Genomic DNA, 15941 nt, shown 5'->3' on the forward strand with positions numbered 1-15941 from the left:
ATGACCGACTCTGGGGTTGCAGCGCTCATCTAGCTTTACTGGCCGAGGGAGCCGGCATACAGCTTCCGGGTCATGTGGCCAGCATGACTAAGCCGCTTCTGGCAAACCAGAGCAGCGCACGGAAATGCTGTTTACCTTCCCACCGGAGCGGTACCTATTTATCTACTTGCACTTTGATGTGCTTTCGAACTGCTAGGTTGGCAGGAGCAGGGACCGAGCAACGGGAGCTCACCCAATCGCGGGGATTTGAACCGCCAACCTTCCTATCGGCAAGTCCTAGGCTCTGTGGCTTAACCCACAGCGCCACTCGCGTCCCTAACAATAACGTCGCCTAAAACATGTCACATGAAATATAGGCAGAACTGAAGCAAGCATAGTCTGGTTTACAGAAATACTCTCCAGTCCTATTTGGGTGACAGAAATGCCTCCAAGTTAGTACTGTCATTCGGCTATCGGTTTGGAAGGAAAATTTCAAAGGTTGTGATGTATCATGAGAAGACAACCAAAGTGCCTCTTGCTAGATGTGAAGATATGACACATAATCGGTTGAGAGGAATGCAAGGTGCTGTTGCAGCGGGCAGCATTCTTTTCACAACAATAACAATTCATCAACTGCTCCTACAGAGTCATTAAATCCCATACAAAGGAAAGGGAACCCCTACATTCCTAAAGTCACAGCTAATTGTGTCAACACAGTCAAGAAATAATGATAATAAAAGCAGAGAAGGAAGCTTCCAGCTAAACTTCTGCTTTGGTGAACTATTTGCCCTAAATACCTATCTTTGCACTGGTTTTAGGAGAGTAGCTGTGGTAATCTGTTGCCAGAAACAAACAATTCTTTTCTCCTTAACAACACTGATTGTGGCATGAACTTATGTAGACAAGCATCTACTACACGACATCACATGTGGTATGGGAACAGGCATACCATCACATTTGCTGCAATTTAGCAAGGAAGCTTTAGGGCTCAGCCAGAAACAAAAGTTTTGTTCTCTTCCTCATTAGTATTATTTAAAAACAACAACTGATTTTTGAGTTTATTCATACATGCATATAATATTGTTGGCTCTATGGTGGCCATGTGTCTTACTTTACAGAGGACTGTCCTCTGTTTGAAGGTGTCCTCTATTCAAAGGGCTGGCTGGTCCTAATCTGGTTTAAAGTTAAAGAATCATCAGGAAGCAGAGCAGGAGCCTTAAAGCTGCTCAAGAGTTAATAGACACCTAGAAAGCAGAAGAAACAGAGGCCATCTGATTGCAGTCTTCTGCACCATGATGAAATGTACTTCTGTGCAGGTATGCATTTCATGCTAATCCATGTCCTCTTTGAGGGGGCAATACATTTATTCCTTATTCTTTTTCTTTTTGGGGGCGACGTGCAAATAGCCACCCTAGTTGGAGCGGTGCATGAAACATACACAACACACCATTGCCACCATTTTTAATGTGGTGGTAGTGGCCTCTGAAACCCTAAAGATCCTGAAACAAACAAATTTAAAGAACAGCTTTTGCCTCTAGGAGATTGCTCAATATCTAAACTCAGCTGAGTCAATCTTCACTAAACCTTTGCCAATGTAACTGCAATGAATGGGGACAAGAAAGAGGCCCTTTTCAGCAGGTGTGCCTAAGCTACAGAATTAATTCCCAACATGACATCTTCTAACTCCTTCCTTGGTGCACATGCATTGGCCATGCCCCATATGACATGTGACTGGGATCAATGTGAAGCTGGTTCTACATACAGGAATGCATGCATGTAACCCCCTGCTCTCAGACTAATGGTGATCGTGTGTTGTCCAGAGAGCAGAGCTAATGCACACATCAGCATGTAAGTGGAGCTAGCCTATTCATGCATAAGAGCCCCATCACATGTTCATTCTGACCATCTAAAGAAGAGGGCTACAGTTAGGGAAGGAGCCAATGCATAGTCTAAGGGGCCACGAGCCTTTGGGGGCCTGTGAGCACATTTCAGATTTTAGGGAAGTGGCCCATCCCCTCCACTGTGCCACTCCACTCCCAGGTAGACAGGAAATATGTACACATCTTTAGGTAAACAGTCAGATCCAGCAGAATGAAAATGGATCCTTTTCAAGAGGGGGGAACCCCTCCCCAAAAAAATAATTTCAACTTAAAGCTTATAGTGGTACATATAACACAATTTTTAAAAAGCAAAAACAGATCTGGTGCTTACCAACACCACAGAAAACAATGACCTAAGACAAGAATCATCAAATGGTTTTTACATAGGATGTCAACAAAGCCATCAACATATCACAGAACACACTTGTGGACATAGGGCAGACATTCATGTACCTGCTTTACTTCTTAAAGCAGCACACAGTTAAGCTATGGAACTCTGTACCACAGGAGGCAATGAAGGCCACCAACTTAGATGGCTTTAAAAGACAACTGGACAAATTTAAGGAGGAGAAAGCTATTGATGACTACTAGCCATGGGAGTTATGCTCTGCCTCCACAACTGGAGGTAGTAATGCTTCTGAATACCAACTGCTGGAGACAACAGGAGGGGAGACTGCTCTTGTGCTCAGATCCTGTTTGAGGGGTTCTGGTTGGCAACTATGGTTGGCCACCATGAAAAACGCATGGGCTACTGGGATGATCCAGCAGGCTTTACTTATGTCTGAAGTAGACCAATGTTCCTTTACATCAAGGGTGGGAAACCTCTGGGCCTATATATCCTGTCCTGCTCTTGAGAATCTCCATTGAACACGTGCCTCTCCCCAAGTGACAGCCCCTCTCTCCAAGGCAAGTTACACCTGTCTCTGGGCCCATCTCCACACACATCTTTGAATGCTTTTACAAGGCCAAAATGTGACCTTGAACTATAATGCCTCTTTCTTGCCTGGATGGTGTGTACAGAAGCCTCTGACCATACAAAGGTAAAAGTCACATCTCCTGTTTTGCCCACTTTTGCCTCTGGCCCCACACACCACTTGCACAGAGCCCTTCAGAGGTAGCCCATAAGAGAACACGACATTAGGGCAGGCTAACTCCTGTTTTACAGTAACAATATTTTGGCAAGATTAAGTATTAGAGAAATCTTATTAGAGAAATATTAGAGAATTTAGTTCATACAGAAAATAAACTGCTGAGAGTTAGTGTTGTACTGCGACTGATAAAAGTGCATTTTTTAAAATTAAAAAAGTGTGGGGTTTTTTTTAATATGAGGTTCCACACAGCTGCAGTTCATCTAAGTTCACCCCAAGAGCTCCCCTACAAAAACTGGGACAAACAGTGAACCAGAAAAGCACTTGCAGTAACCAGGGAGAAGCAGAACCAGCCATCTGTTTAATCTCACTTTAACCTCCTGACTTCCTACACCAAACTACTAAATAGGAGTTTCTCAGCCTCTTACCATAATGCCATCCATCCTTGCTCCAGTTTAGTGTCAGAAACCATATATTCAGACTGCCATTGCCATGCCAAGGATGGTGACAATGTTGGCTTTCCTAGCAAGCATCTCTTAGACCAAGCCAGACCTGTTCCCTCCAAATATACAAAGCTATAGGTGCAGCACATACTCAGAAAATGCCAGAAAAAGAGAGTATAATTTACAAAGCTATGCTAAATAAAGCAATACTGGATTATTAATCTACCTTAATTTTATCCAAGTCTTTGTTTTGATATTCCCTATATAAAGCAGACACCCATGTCAAAGTGTCATTGAATTACAAATAATGTTTGGCACTCACTGTGAAAATGACTTGTTACTGATTTACTGTACCCTTTTGCAGGGCTATCTCTTAATGGATCATTCCCCACATTAAGAAAAGCAATGAAATTGAAAGAACATGGCAGTAAGTGGGAGGAAATCCACCTGTGTGTTTAATTTCCAACATGGCAGGTAGACGAAAGGGGAATTACAAAGTATCTTGTACAGTTTAAGCAGAAACACGGGGCACAGGATGATCTTGCACTAACACATCTCCCAACTGGACAGCAACTGCAGCGAAGCTATTACATTGGTGGTCATTCCAACCTGCTGTTTAGATTAAATGGGTCACGCGCTTAGGGACATGACTTGGGTGACCAGCCCAATGCAAACCACACAATCGGGCAGAACCAGTGCTTTTTTCTGGGGGGACGGAGGGGGACACATACCCCTAAACATTTTGTGAATCTTTGTACTTTTGTCCATTTACTGTATTTCCCCCCCCCAACTGACCTATAAAAATGTGATTTCCTTGAGTCAAAATGAGAGTACCCCAAAACATGTTTTTAGAAAAAAAAAGCATTGGGCAGAACCAAAACACTAGGCAAACTAGGAATCTATGCCTGCAAGCCATAAGAAAGCTGGCCAAGATCCTACTTTTTCCACACTCCCTGATCTGCCAGTTACGGAGGGGAATTATTAAGTAGAAACCCTTTGGGAATCACATCTCTGACAAAAGCTAAATCCCATAGCAATCTTTAAAGATAAAGAACATGAACCAACCAAAGTAAACCACTTTTACACCCAACTGATGTCAGTGGAAGAGTTAAATATGTGTGTAAATCTCATTCATTAAAGTCAATGAAACAGAATGGGGTGGGGGAATGAAGTAGTATATTCAGAAATGTCTTATCAGATTTAGAAGCTTGACAGTGCATGCCTACTCAGAAGTAAGTCCCAATGAGTTCAATGTGACTTACTCCTAAGTAGGTGAAAACAAAGTGCATGTAATCATATGGTAAAATTGTGATGTGTGCTGGACATTTATGAACAAATTGTTTAAGTTTTATTCAAAGTACAACTTTAAGTACTAGAGTCAGAAATTTAAGTTTCTGCACCCTAAAGTAACATTTGCCATGCTGCAAATAAGCAAAAAGAAAATGCTGAAAGTACAAACCATTAGCATTATAGCAACGTTCTATTATTTGAGCTTAGAAATAGTTCATAGACAGTTGTTATCCAGAAACTGAAGAAAAACATGTTTTAGAGGACAAGTTTAGAATTCATGATTGTATACTGCAATTAGCATCATTTCACTGATAATTCAGAAAAAGCAAATATTTGGCAATTTTAAAAAATCATTAGCTGTACGCTGGTGGGGAAAGACACTTCCACACTTGAATTATAAGAGGTCCATGCATAGGTGAGATAGTATAGTATATATATTTAAAGAATTATCCTACTAATAAGACCTATTGTAGTACAAAAAATACTAACAACGCAATCTGCTATTATCAGGCAGCGCCTATTACACCCTTACCTTGGAGAAACTCCCATTGAACTCAATGGGGGTTACTTATGAGTAGACATGTATAGGTTTGCACTGTGAAAATAGCTGTTTAAACAAAGGACATGAAACAGAAACAGCAATAAAGCATTTCGATTGTCCCCCTATTTACAAATGAGTGCTGTAGAAGCCACATCATTAACTCAGCACATTCTTTGTTCAGTCAACAAGAGATATGGGAATCCTGAGGGGTGTTTTTTTTAATAATGCATGACAAAAAAGTCATGTGTTAATCCTAGAAGCTGTAGAACCAAAACACTCAAATCCCAATTTAAATATGTACAAACATAGTAATCCATCTAAAAACACATATTAAAATAATACCAAAAGAATAAGATCAAACCGTGATATGGTCAACTTGCAAAGTAGTGTACCAGGACCTGGAAGACCTAGATTCACATCCCACTCATCCCACTTTAGGTCACTTGCAGAACTCAGATGCAAATCCTACTAAATTAAATGGGAATTATTCCTAGGTACTTATGCATAGGGTGATTGAAGAAGGCCTCAGTCCTAGTTACACATACTTGGAAGTCAATGGAGTTTACACCTATATAAGGGTTATTATGACTGAAGTGCAGGTGACCTTGGGGAAGTCATTAATCCTTAGCTTTGCAATCAGTAAAAATGAGAATGATTACCAAATAAGTCCTGAGAACTAGTAAACTATATCTGCAACAATATTACACAAAACAGTGATTTATAGGATTAATAAAGCCTAAAATGAATAAATCATTATGAAACAACCCTATATGATAAATTGTTATTAAATTATGGACCTCAGAAAGTTATAAACCTACAGAACTATAATTAAGGCAGTTCTGAGTTCATCATTGTTGTTCTTAAATCACATTTAAAATTAGAGCTGCAGCAGGGGAAAGAAACTTCCTACACTAGCTTGTGATACATTAGTTAAACCCTGATCCAAAAATACAATGTACTGTATATGTGGAGGAGGTTTGCAGCTTGCCAAAAAATGCCACATTTTTACCAGCTCAAAGACTAAGATTAAATATAGGTAGATTTTTCTGTCTATTTATAAGGTGTCTATCTTTACAGCGGTCAACACATTTATTCAGAGTATTTAATTCCTTGCAGACATTCTCTGCAATTGTAGAACATCTCTACAAGCAGACATGAAAATGCATGTTTAATAAAATATAATAAAAGTTTAAAATACACTAAATGTGGACTTCAATCAAAAGCTCAGAACCAAGTTGGTACAACAAGATCAGAACTTCCCTGCTCAGGTAGAACAGGCAATATCAACAAGCTCAGTGAGTTTCTGAAGATTTCCAAACATAATTAACAACTTTCTGATCCTCTGGAATGAGAACTTAACAGTACATTTTAATGTGTTGTAAATATTAAAACTGACCTCAAATATTATTAGTATTATAAACAAGTACGTTTTCTATTAATGTAATAATGGTTTCTTAAGATCCAACAAAAAAAGGAATTTCCATTGAGTTTTCATTAAAATGTTGAAGTATACATATGTGTCTGGCCATCGTAAGTTGACTTCTGTTCCTAATTAGCCGAATTCACTGCAGGTTCACTTTGAAGTGAGTTCCATGGGACTTATGTACAACAAGTAAGGGTGCCCAGAACAGCGGCCTTGCATACATACTTATGTGTAACTTATTTCACTCATGTTCTTTAAAAGTCTCACTGATGATAATCATGCTAGTGAGTTTGTTTGGAACTAGGATGTCAATCATAAAATTCTATGTTCATTTTACAATTTATATTTTTGACATTGTTAAGTGATATGTAGTATTACTACTAAACATGTACCCATTCAACTTTCTATGAAAAAAGAAAATTAAATATACCTTGGTTATTGTTTTTAAAAGCATGCATTCATATGCAGAAAGGCAGAAGTGAAAATATTTTGTAGAAAATTATTAAAGGTACACTTCTAGTAAGATACTGGGTTTTAGCCTTAACCTAGAAATAAAGTCCCTAGAACTATGAGTACTATGTATATCTTTAAATGTTATGCAGATACATACACACTATACATACATAAGATCCCAATACCTATGAACAAGCATGGTACAAGAGAGCACTGCTTTTTCCTAGTTATACTTTAAAAATATGTACAACAAAATACATATTTCAGATTTGGACTGTATCCTATTTGGACTCAGAACAAGTTCATGTTAGAAAATTTCCTCAGACAGGAAGTTGGTAAGGAAACTGCCTTATTAACTGAAATTATAATGGAAGAATATAAAAATATCACAAAAAATACACACCATGGATGAAGTGAAGCTCTTACAGAAGTACTACGTATGTCTTTGAAACTGGATGTTTTGAAAATCAATTTTAGTGGAAAGGGAATCAGTGGATTTTCTTATTCCAGATGTCTTTTCCACCCCTACCCCCTTCTTTAACATCTTTCCTCTCATATCCATGAGTGAAACAGGTATGGGCCCCTGGAATGTTGGCAAGCCCCTTATAATGAAAGCATCTTAGTCCCTGCCCCTTGCAATTTATTATTAAAAGCTCACAGGGATGGTCAGAATGAATCAGGGAGATCAGGATACAAACCTAAAAAAAAAACAGACAAAACAAAGACATATGCATATTATCTGAGGTGGTTTTTTCTTTGTGAAGCACAGAGAGAAATGCCTTGTTTATGAGTGGAGGAGCTTTTTTCGTCTTATTTATTCCCTTTGAATACCGAAAACTAGATACAATGGATAAACAGCCTCCAGAGTGTTGTTGCTGTTGTTGTTCCTTGTTATCCCACTGCTGTTTGAGAGCAGGACTCACGTTTCCAGAGCGAAAATCTCCCCAGAAAAGCACAGAAAGCAGAGAAACGGGGAGAAAAGGAACCATTTTAAAAATAAGAATAATAAAAAGAGCGAGAAAGATTATGATCAGAATATGGCAGTGGTGGATGTGGTGGAATTTGAAATTTACCTGAAAATCAGCCAGTATCATTTCTCTATCCATGTTGGACGCCATTGCAGCCGGTAGTGTCCCCTCCTCCTATCTGAACTGTGCACCTGCAGGTTGCTGCTGGCGAGAACCGGGCTCCAGGGAGTTGGGGCTGGGGCGGGGGGTGGGGGGGCGAGAGAGAAAGGGAGGCTAAGAGCTCATCTAAAACTCCAAACTCAGCCAAACCCCTCGGAGCCTCTCCCCAAATATCTCCCCTCTCCCAAAATCCACTGCCCCGGCTACTGGGGAGCTCTGGGAAGAAGGACTCCGGACCTGAAGGGTGCAAGGCAGCAGCCAGCCCTGCCTTTAAAGAAGGAGAGGAGACTCCAGAGCAGCTTCCTCCCTGCCTTGCAAGCGGCTGTCGCACATTTTGCCTGTCATTGAGGTCGCAAAGAGACGCTTTCCGGCCGCCACGTGACTCGTCCTTCTGTCAAATGCTCGCAAGTGGCCGGGCCGGGAGGGGGCGGGGAGGCCGGGAACGGGTTGTGTAAGGAGCGGCAGAATGAGCATTGCAAGGAGCAGCAGGGCAGATTGCACCGGGGGCGCCCTTGGCTCCGCACCGAGGAACTGGCCTAAAATGGTGCAGGGGAAGAAAGGAAAGGCTGGCGCGGGCGGGCGGGTTTTTCCCTCCGCTGCCTCTTCCCTCCTGCTTCCTTGCAGAAGGGAAGGGGGCGGCGGAGGAGCTGCAAAGGTGGGCTCGGCAAAGAGCTGCTGGTGGTGGAACTGCAGGCGCAGGAGAGGAGGGTTTTGTGGTGCGCTTTCAGAGGAGCTGTCGTAAATTCACGTGCTCTGTGTCCTGTGCCACGGGGTTACTGTAGTGTAGGCCTTCTCCAGCAGAGAGAACGACGAAGACTCTATACCCGGAAATGCAAGAGAAACTCCCAACAACTCAAGCCTATATGCGTGTTTCTAGGAAGCAAGTAAAGGGTGCAATCCTGTTCCCAAGGAGCACCGTTACTCCAGAAGCTAGTATGGCTTCTAAGTAAAATTCAGTGAGTATTATTTCCAAGTAGGAAAGGTTGCAGCTTTGGGGAACGAGGGGGCGTTTTGTTCTTTTTGCTAAATGTGTAGAGAGCGCTTTATAAATTGTGGATCTCAGGGTGGCTTCAGAAGCCACGTCTTAACTAGAAGGTGTAAGGATTGCCACTTCTTAGGATTGCCTAGCCTGCATGGTGGACATGAATTCCGTAGGTGATGCTTTTCCCTGGCAATGCAAGCTGATGGGAACTTTACCTGTTGAATTTTTGCATGTTGAGTAGCTTAGAAAGGAGCAACAGCCCGTTCCTGAAAAAAGGTGGCAACTCAAGGTGAACATGTGTGAATTTAGCTGTACCAATCACTACCAAACATCTAGCCACACCAATCTCTTGGTGTCTTCCTACAGGGGTGGATAACCACACCCATCTGTATCTTATGGATGGATCAACATGTATTGCATATTATTGAATGAGTGTCAGATCTAAATTAATATTGAGACATCCACGGGATTACCATGCAGTGACTGTAAAGCACTAACACAAACTGCAGGGAAAAGGCAGTCATTCTCATCATAAAGTGGCTGTATCTAGAATTTATATATATGTGTGTATATTTCTACTTCCAGCACTGTTTTTCTGGCCAGAACCAGAGTTAAAGAAGATACAACATTCTGATTCTTAAGTTTTGATCTGGCTGAATCTGAGGCCCTTCATGTGTCCCTTCCACATAAGGTCTGGAAGGCTGCAACATAAGAACAGGCCTTTTCAGTGGTGGCTCTCCACTTGTGGAATGCTCTCCCCAACAATTGCCAGGCATCAGTGTTTTTTTCTGGGGACACGCATGCCCCTAAACATTTTGTGAATCTAAGTTTCACTTAGGAAAATGAGAGTACCCTTAAACGTGTTTTTTTTGGGGGGGGAGGAGCACTGTCTGGCACCATCATTAGATACCAGGCAAAAACATACCTTTCTCATCAGGCCTTTGGCTTTTATTTATCTGTGGCCTTTTTGCATAGGTGCGTTGTTTTTATCCAGCTTTTTAAAAATAAAATTGTCTTTCCAATTTTCTAAACTGCTGCTTTTAATGTGTGTGTGTGTGTTTTGCTTAAAATATTATAAGTTGCTTTGATGTGTTATGGCAAGACACTAAAAATAAATAAATGACTACTAAATTCCTGATATTCCCCAATTCAGGAGTGTGCCTTGGGTCGTTATGGTATTTGTTTTTTGATAGCTGCACTAAAGACTACTACTGTGACAATTCTCAAGATGACTCAATATAACCTAGCTTTAAGTTAGACTTTAATAGTGGTGACTGAAAAAGGAGGAACAATGAAGTACTTAATCAGAACCAAGCCCACAACCTATTTTCAATACCAGATCTCATGTCTGGAATGTATAAAGGAATGTATAAAGTGCCTTGGTGTGCATTATGCTACTAATACCAGTACCCAGACATACTGAGAAATTACATGCAGGTTTAGTCAGAGTTAGGTTTCGGAAGGACAGATCGTGAAGCTGAGGCTCCAATACTTTGGCCACCTCATGAGAAGAGAAGATTCCCTGGAAAAGACCTTGAAGTTGGTTAAGACTGAGGGCACAAGGAGAAGGGGACGACAGAGGACGAGATGGTTGGACAGTGTTCTCGAAGCTACAAACATGAGTCTGACCAAACTGCGGGAGGCAGTGGAAGACACTAGTGCCTGGCGTGCTCTGGTCCATGGGGTCACGAAGAGTCGGACACGACTAAACAACTAAACAACAACAAGTCAGAGTTAAGTCACACTGATGCTTGGAGCCATAGGCCCACTGTACTACAGTGGTTCTGGGGGAATTTAGTTACAAAAATCAAAAGCTGTTGATTCTGTGACACTTACTTTTACCTAAGTGTGCTAACATAGCTTTGCACTGCAGTCCTAAATGAATTAATGTGGAAGTAGATTTCTTTGATATATTTAAGTTCAAATAATTGTGGATTTCATTAGTTGATTGTGCCCAAAGTCTTCCTAATATTCCTGATATGGCTGGTGGCTCCTGTCAAGGCTCTTGTCTCACTGTTGAATGGTAAGATACATAGAGTCATCGACACAATCACTCCTGATTGCCCTCAGTGTTGCTGTAGAGAGCACATAGATTGCCTTGGTATTCTAGTGACCTGCATGTGATGAAAGAGGAGCGTTGGTGGCTAGAGCACAGGTGGCATAAGACTCAGTCTGAACCTGACTGAAAACAGATGAGACTACACCATCATACCTACTTCAGAGCTTACTTCTCTGCCATCAGTGCACCTGCAAGTAGCCATCCAGCAGAGCTTTTCCAAGTGGTGAATTTTGCTAGTTTGCCTCACTGAAAAAGTGGGACATATATGCATGAGTATGCCAGTTTATACACTAATTCAGATTATACTGCCCATTTTCCAATTGTTGCTCCTTTAATTTCATTGCTAAATGACAGCTCACCTTTTGGATTGTGATGAAAGCATCTTATTATTTCACATCTATTTCCTGACAGCTTTCAGTGAGACCTGGATTTACCTGCCTAGCGAGCTGAACCTGTCAAACATAACAAAGTCACAGTCTCCATGTTTTGTTTACATGGTTATTATATTCATGTATGCGCTGTTAAGATATAACTAGCATTAAGCAAAGAGTTACTACAGCAAACAGGAAAATCTTTGTGCTTGGTTTGCTTGACATCTAAATAATGTATCTCTTTCTGATAATTTATCTAGACATTTGGAGTCCCGGGGAGCAAATATGAGATATCAGATGCACACACTTTCCTGTGAGTAAGACAGGTTTGGGCACAAACACACTTTTCTGGGATCAAATCCTATTGAACTCAACGGGATTTGCTTCTGTGTAAGATTGCAGTACCATGGAAAGGGTCATATTTCAGTGAAGGAGTACATACTTTTTGAGTTAGTTATTAAATTTATATCCTGCCTTTCCTCTCAAAGGAGTCCAGGGCAGCAAACATCAGTGTAAAAACAATACGATTAAAAATAAAACGGCAACATTTTTTTTAAAAAAACCTTATAACAGTCAGATACTTTCACAGCAATAGTTTCAAGGCCGCCAGAAACAGAAACTTTCAGCCGTCAAATGCCAGGGAAAACAGGAGTGTTTTCAAATTCCTCCTGAAAGTTAATGAAGGGGGACAGCCACACCTCACTAGGGAGGGCATTCCAGAAATAGAGAACCACCACTGAGAAGACCCTGTCACAGGTCAACACCAACTTGGCAACACCCAGTAGCAGCAGCACCAATAGGGCCTTGCATGCAAAAGGTCCCACATCATAGCTGTCAACGTTTCCCTTTTTTAATAATAGGATTCCTTGCAAGAAAAGGGAAAAGTTGACAGCTATGTCCCACATTCAATCCCCAGAATCCTCAGGTAGGGCTGGGAGAGATCCCTCTCTGAAACCATTGGAGAACCATTGCCAATCAGCACAGACAATATTGTGCTAGGTGGACCAATTGTCCAATGCAATATAAGGCATTTTCCTATGTTCCACTGTAATTTATCTTCCTGCTCTGCTTCAGAGTGCCACAGACATGAAGTCCAAGCACAGGGGCATCTTTCTTCTTCTTCTTTGGCGATCACTCATAGCTGAGTAAGATTGTCTTCCATAGACATGGTTTTAACAATGAGTCCGTAAATGACTGTGGAGGCCAATTTTGGACCCACACGTCCTTCCACAGTGGGGACATTAGTTTCCGGGCGGGAGTTGATCACGGTGTGGGTTTGCCAAGTGTGCCTTCCTCTTAGGCATATATGTATAGGCACAGAGAGCAATAACGGGATCTCCCACTGCAGTATATGTTGCCCAGGTAAAGCGTGTACGATAATTAGAACTTCCAGTTACAGAAAATTTCTGTAACTTTAGATTCGCATTGAAGTGAACATTTCACCTGGTGTAATTTTTCATATCACTGTGGCAGGGTGATTAGAAAAGCCCTACGCGCTGTGACTTCCTGCTATGCTGCTATTAAAGATACAGAAATCCCCTCAGGGCCATGTTGAGGCAGTGAAAAATAATTCTACACACAACTGGGTTATTTGCCACCCACTTGTGTGGAATTGCTTTATGCCAGCACAGCTACCTCCAGGAACCTGTGGTGCTCGAATGGTTATTCTCCACATGACTGGGCTGGATGACACAATAAGTGGCATACAAATATTATGGCCACACCCCACAGAAGTATTTTCACAGTCTTTGTGGGGGTGGTGAAATGTTTGAATCATCTATTTGGATCTACAAATAATTAAAGGTGAAATGTCAGTGGTAGAAATATACTGATTCATACCTTCAGCTGACATGATGATCTATGAATTTGTCTTAGATAAACAAAACTTATTTGTGGAGGAGGAAGACAAAAGGAGATGATGATGATGATGATGATGATAGAAATTGATACAGAAAAACCTACCTCCTGGAACACTTAGGAACATCAGAAGTTGCCTTATACCAAAACATTGCTTCATTTAGTTCAGTATTGCCTCCACTCTCCAGAGTTTCAAACAGGTGAAATTGCCCATCCTATCTGGGTAAATGCCAGAGACTGAACCTGGGTTTTCTCCATGGCAAAGCAGATACCCTTATCACTGAACTAAGACTCTTCCTTTTAGTGGAACTCACTTGTTTGATATGCCTGTTGCTCAAATAGACTGTAGTGATCTTAATTAAGGACAACCCTATGTTCATTTACCTAGGAGAAACACCCATTAAACTCAGTGGGGCTTACTTCAGAGTAGACATGTATAAGATTGTGCTATAAATAGCCTTGTTCTTAAATCTGTCAATAATGTGTCTATTAAACCTTCATTGGCTAGAGCAGTGTGACCCAACTTTTCATACCAACTGGGCCACAAGAGTACTTTGGCACAGAATCTGCAGGCTGCTCACTGCCTTGTTGCACAAGGGGGAGCAAGGCCAAAATTTGATGCCCCCTCCCCTCAAACTGCCTTCCCAAAACTGTCTAAGCAAAGTGCCAGGCTTTGGGAAGGAAGCACAAGACTCTAGCAGGGTCCTAGAGCCCTCCCACCTAGTTCCCAAAGCTGAGAAAGCACAAACAGGGCTTTGGGAAGGAGGTGGAAGGACTCTGGGACCCTGTCAGAGCCCTCACGCTTCCTTCCCAAAGCCCAGCACCTCACTCACCTAGCTTTGGGAAGGCAGCATGGGGGGGGGGACTTTCATATGTTACCAAGGGCCACCAAAAATGCCTCAGGGCTGCGTGTTGGACCACCCTGGGCAGGAGCATACCTTTCATTTCTCTGCTGTTCTCTGTCCTGCATCAACATAATTCACACAAGGTGGAACTAGCGGGAGAGATTCCATGTGCTTGTTAGCCTCACATGTGAAAATGCTCTAAAGAGGTACTCTGCTACAGTAACCTAAGTTTTTCTTCTTGAAAAAGTATTAATCTTTGGGTCTCCCATGTTTTTAAATACGGGGGGGGGGGGGGCTTATGTTAGGAAGCAGATGGAAACTTTGTACACATATAACAAGTCTGCTTCTATAGCTAGTACAGTATCATTAATCCTGTCTGCCTTGGTCAATCTTCTATGTAATCTATGGTGACACAAAAGCCCCCAAGGTAAAATAACAAACAGACACTAGCTGATTCCGACTGTTGCAGGAATGACAAAATGCTGCAAGAGGTTTAGATTTGTTTTGGGCATTTTAATGACTTCTTGATGCTTTTATCAAGAGATGTATACAAACCCATCCAGAATCCATATGCTTCCTGCTGAACAGCATAGGCATATGACAGAGCTGAAAACTAAAAACAGAGAAGGCAATTCAAGGTTAACAGTGCAATCCTGTTCGTGGCTACTCAGAATTAAGTTCCACTGAGTTTAATAAGGCTTGCTCCAAAGTAAATGGGTACAAGATTAAACCAGTTATGTATACAGTATATGCTCAGCAATTTGTTTTCTCCTCCACAAAAAGGGACCAGAACATAGGTTGGAGAATAAGAAGGTCCTTTGGGATCCAATTTCAAAAAAAAGGATAATTGAAGGACAGTGGTAATTCTTGATATAAGTTTCTGTTACAGGCTTTTAGTAACTTTTATTAGAACTGACAGATGATACAGCTCTTGCCCAGAGTCTTCTACATATTTGTAGTGCCCTCCATCAGGGTTCGGCTTTAAACACATTCCGTGATATGCACAACCTGTATCTTTGTGCCAAACAGGGTATATATACTTAGCTGCAAACAAGTCCACCCACACATTATTACAAAATGGCTATTTAAATCAAAAAAATTAAAAAAGTTGAAAAGCAAGTTTTGAGAATTGGGGGAAAGCCATTCCATTCCTGTCAACCTTTAAAATTGTTGCATTGTCAACAATGTTGCAATATCATCCACAGACATCAGCTGAGGTTGAGAATTAGTCATTTTCAGTTCCTACGGGCAACACTGAAAGAAAGCTTATAGCCATTCTAAGACATGAATGACTGAAATGGTTCCAAAATGCAAAGAATGAACTGAAATGAGGTGACTGCATAATAGGTAAATCATATGCAGTTTTATTTTATTGTAAATAGAAATGGAGTTCTTTTCCCTCTCATTCAATACAAAATAATGATTTTCCAGAAAACAAAGGATAAATTATTATTTACCCGTCAGAATGAGTGTGTGTGAAGAGGGTGGTTTCATCGTAATTCTCATTATTCACTGCCAGTCCCTAACCTCTCACCCAGGGCTGACCAAAGTTATTTTGGTGTCTGAGATGGCACAGTAAATACCCCACTCAAAAAGAAAAAAG

General features: G+C 41.3%; 1 protein-coding gene across 1 annotated transcript in view; it reads right to left on the reverse strand.

The window, feature by feature from the left end:
- Window positions 1–8582, reverse strand: part of FAF1 (Fas associated factor 1) — a 171291-nt gene extending 162709 nt beyond the window's left edge. The window contains exon 1 of the mRNA XM_081010831.1: window positions 8171–8582. Coding sequence (XP_080866957.1) covers window positions 8171–8215 — 45 coding nt within the window. The 5' untranslated portion in view covers window positions 8216–8582. The remainder of the gene's footprint in view (window positions 1–8170) is intronic.
- Window positions 8583–15941: the final 7359 nt, after the last annotated feature.

The sequence above is a fragment of the Podarcis pityusensis genome (assembly GCF_964106645.2).
Source record: "Podarcis pityusensis genome assembly, chromosome: 6".
Classification (NCBI taxonomy): Eukaryota; Metazoa; Chordata; class Lepidosauria; order Squamata; family Lacertidae; genus Podarcis; species Podarcis pityusensis.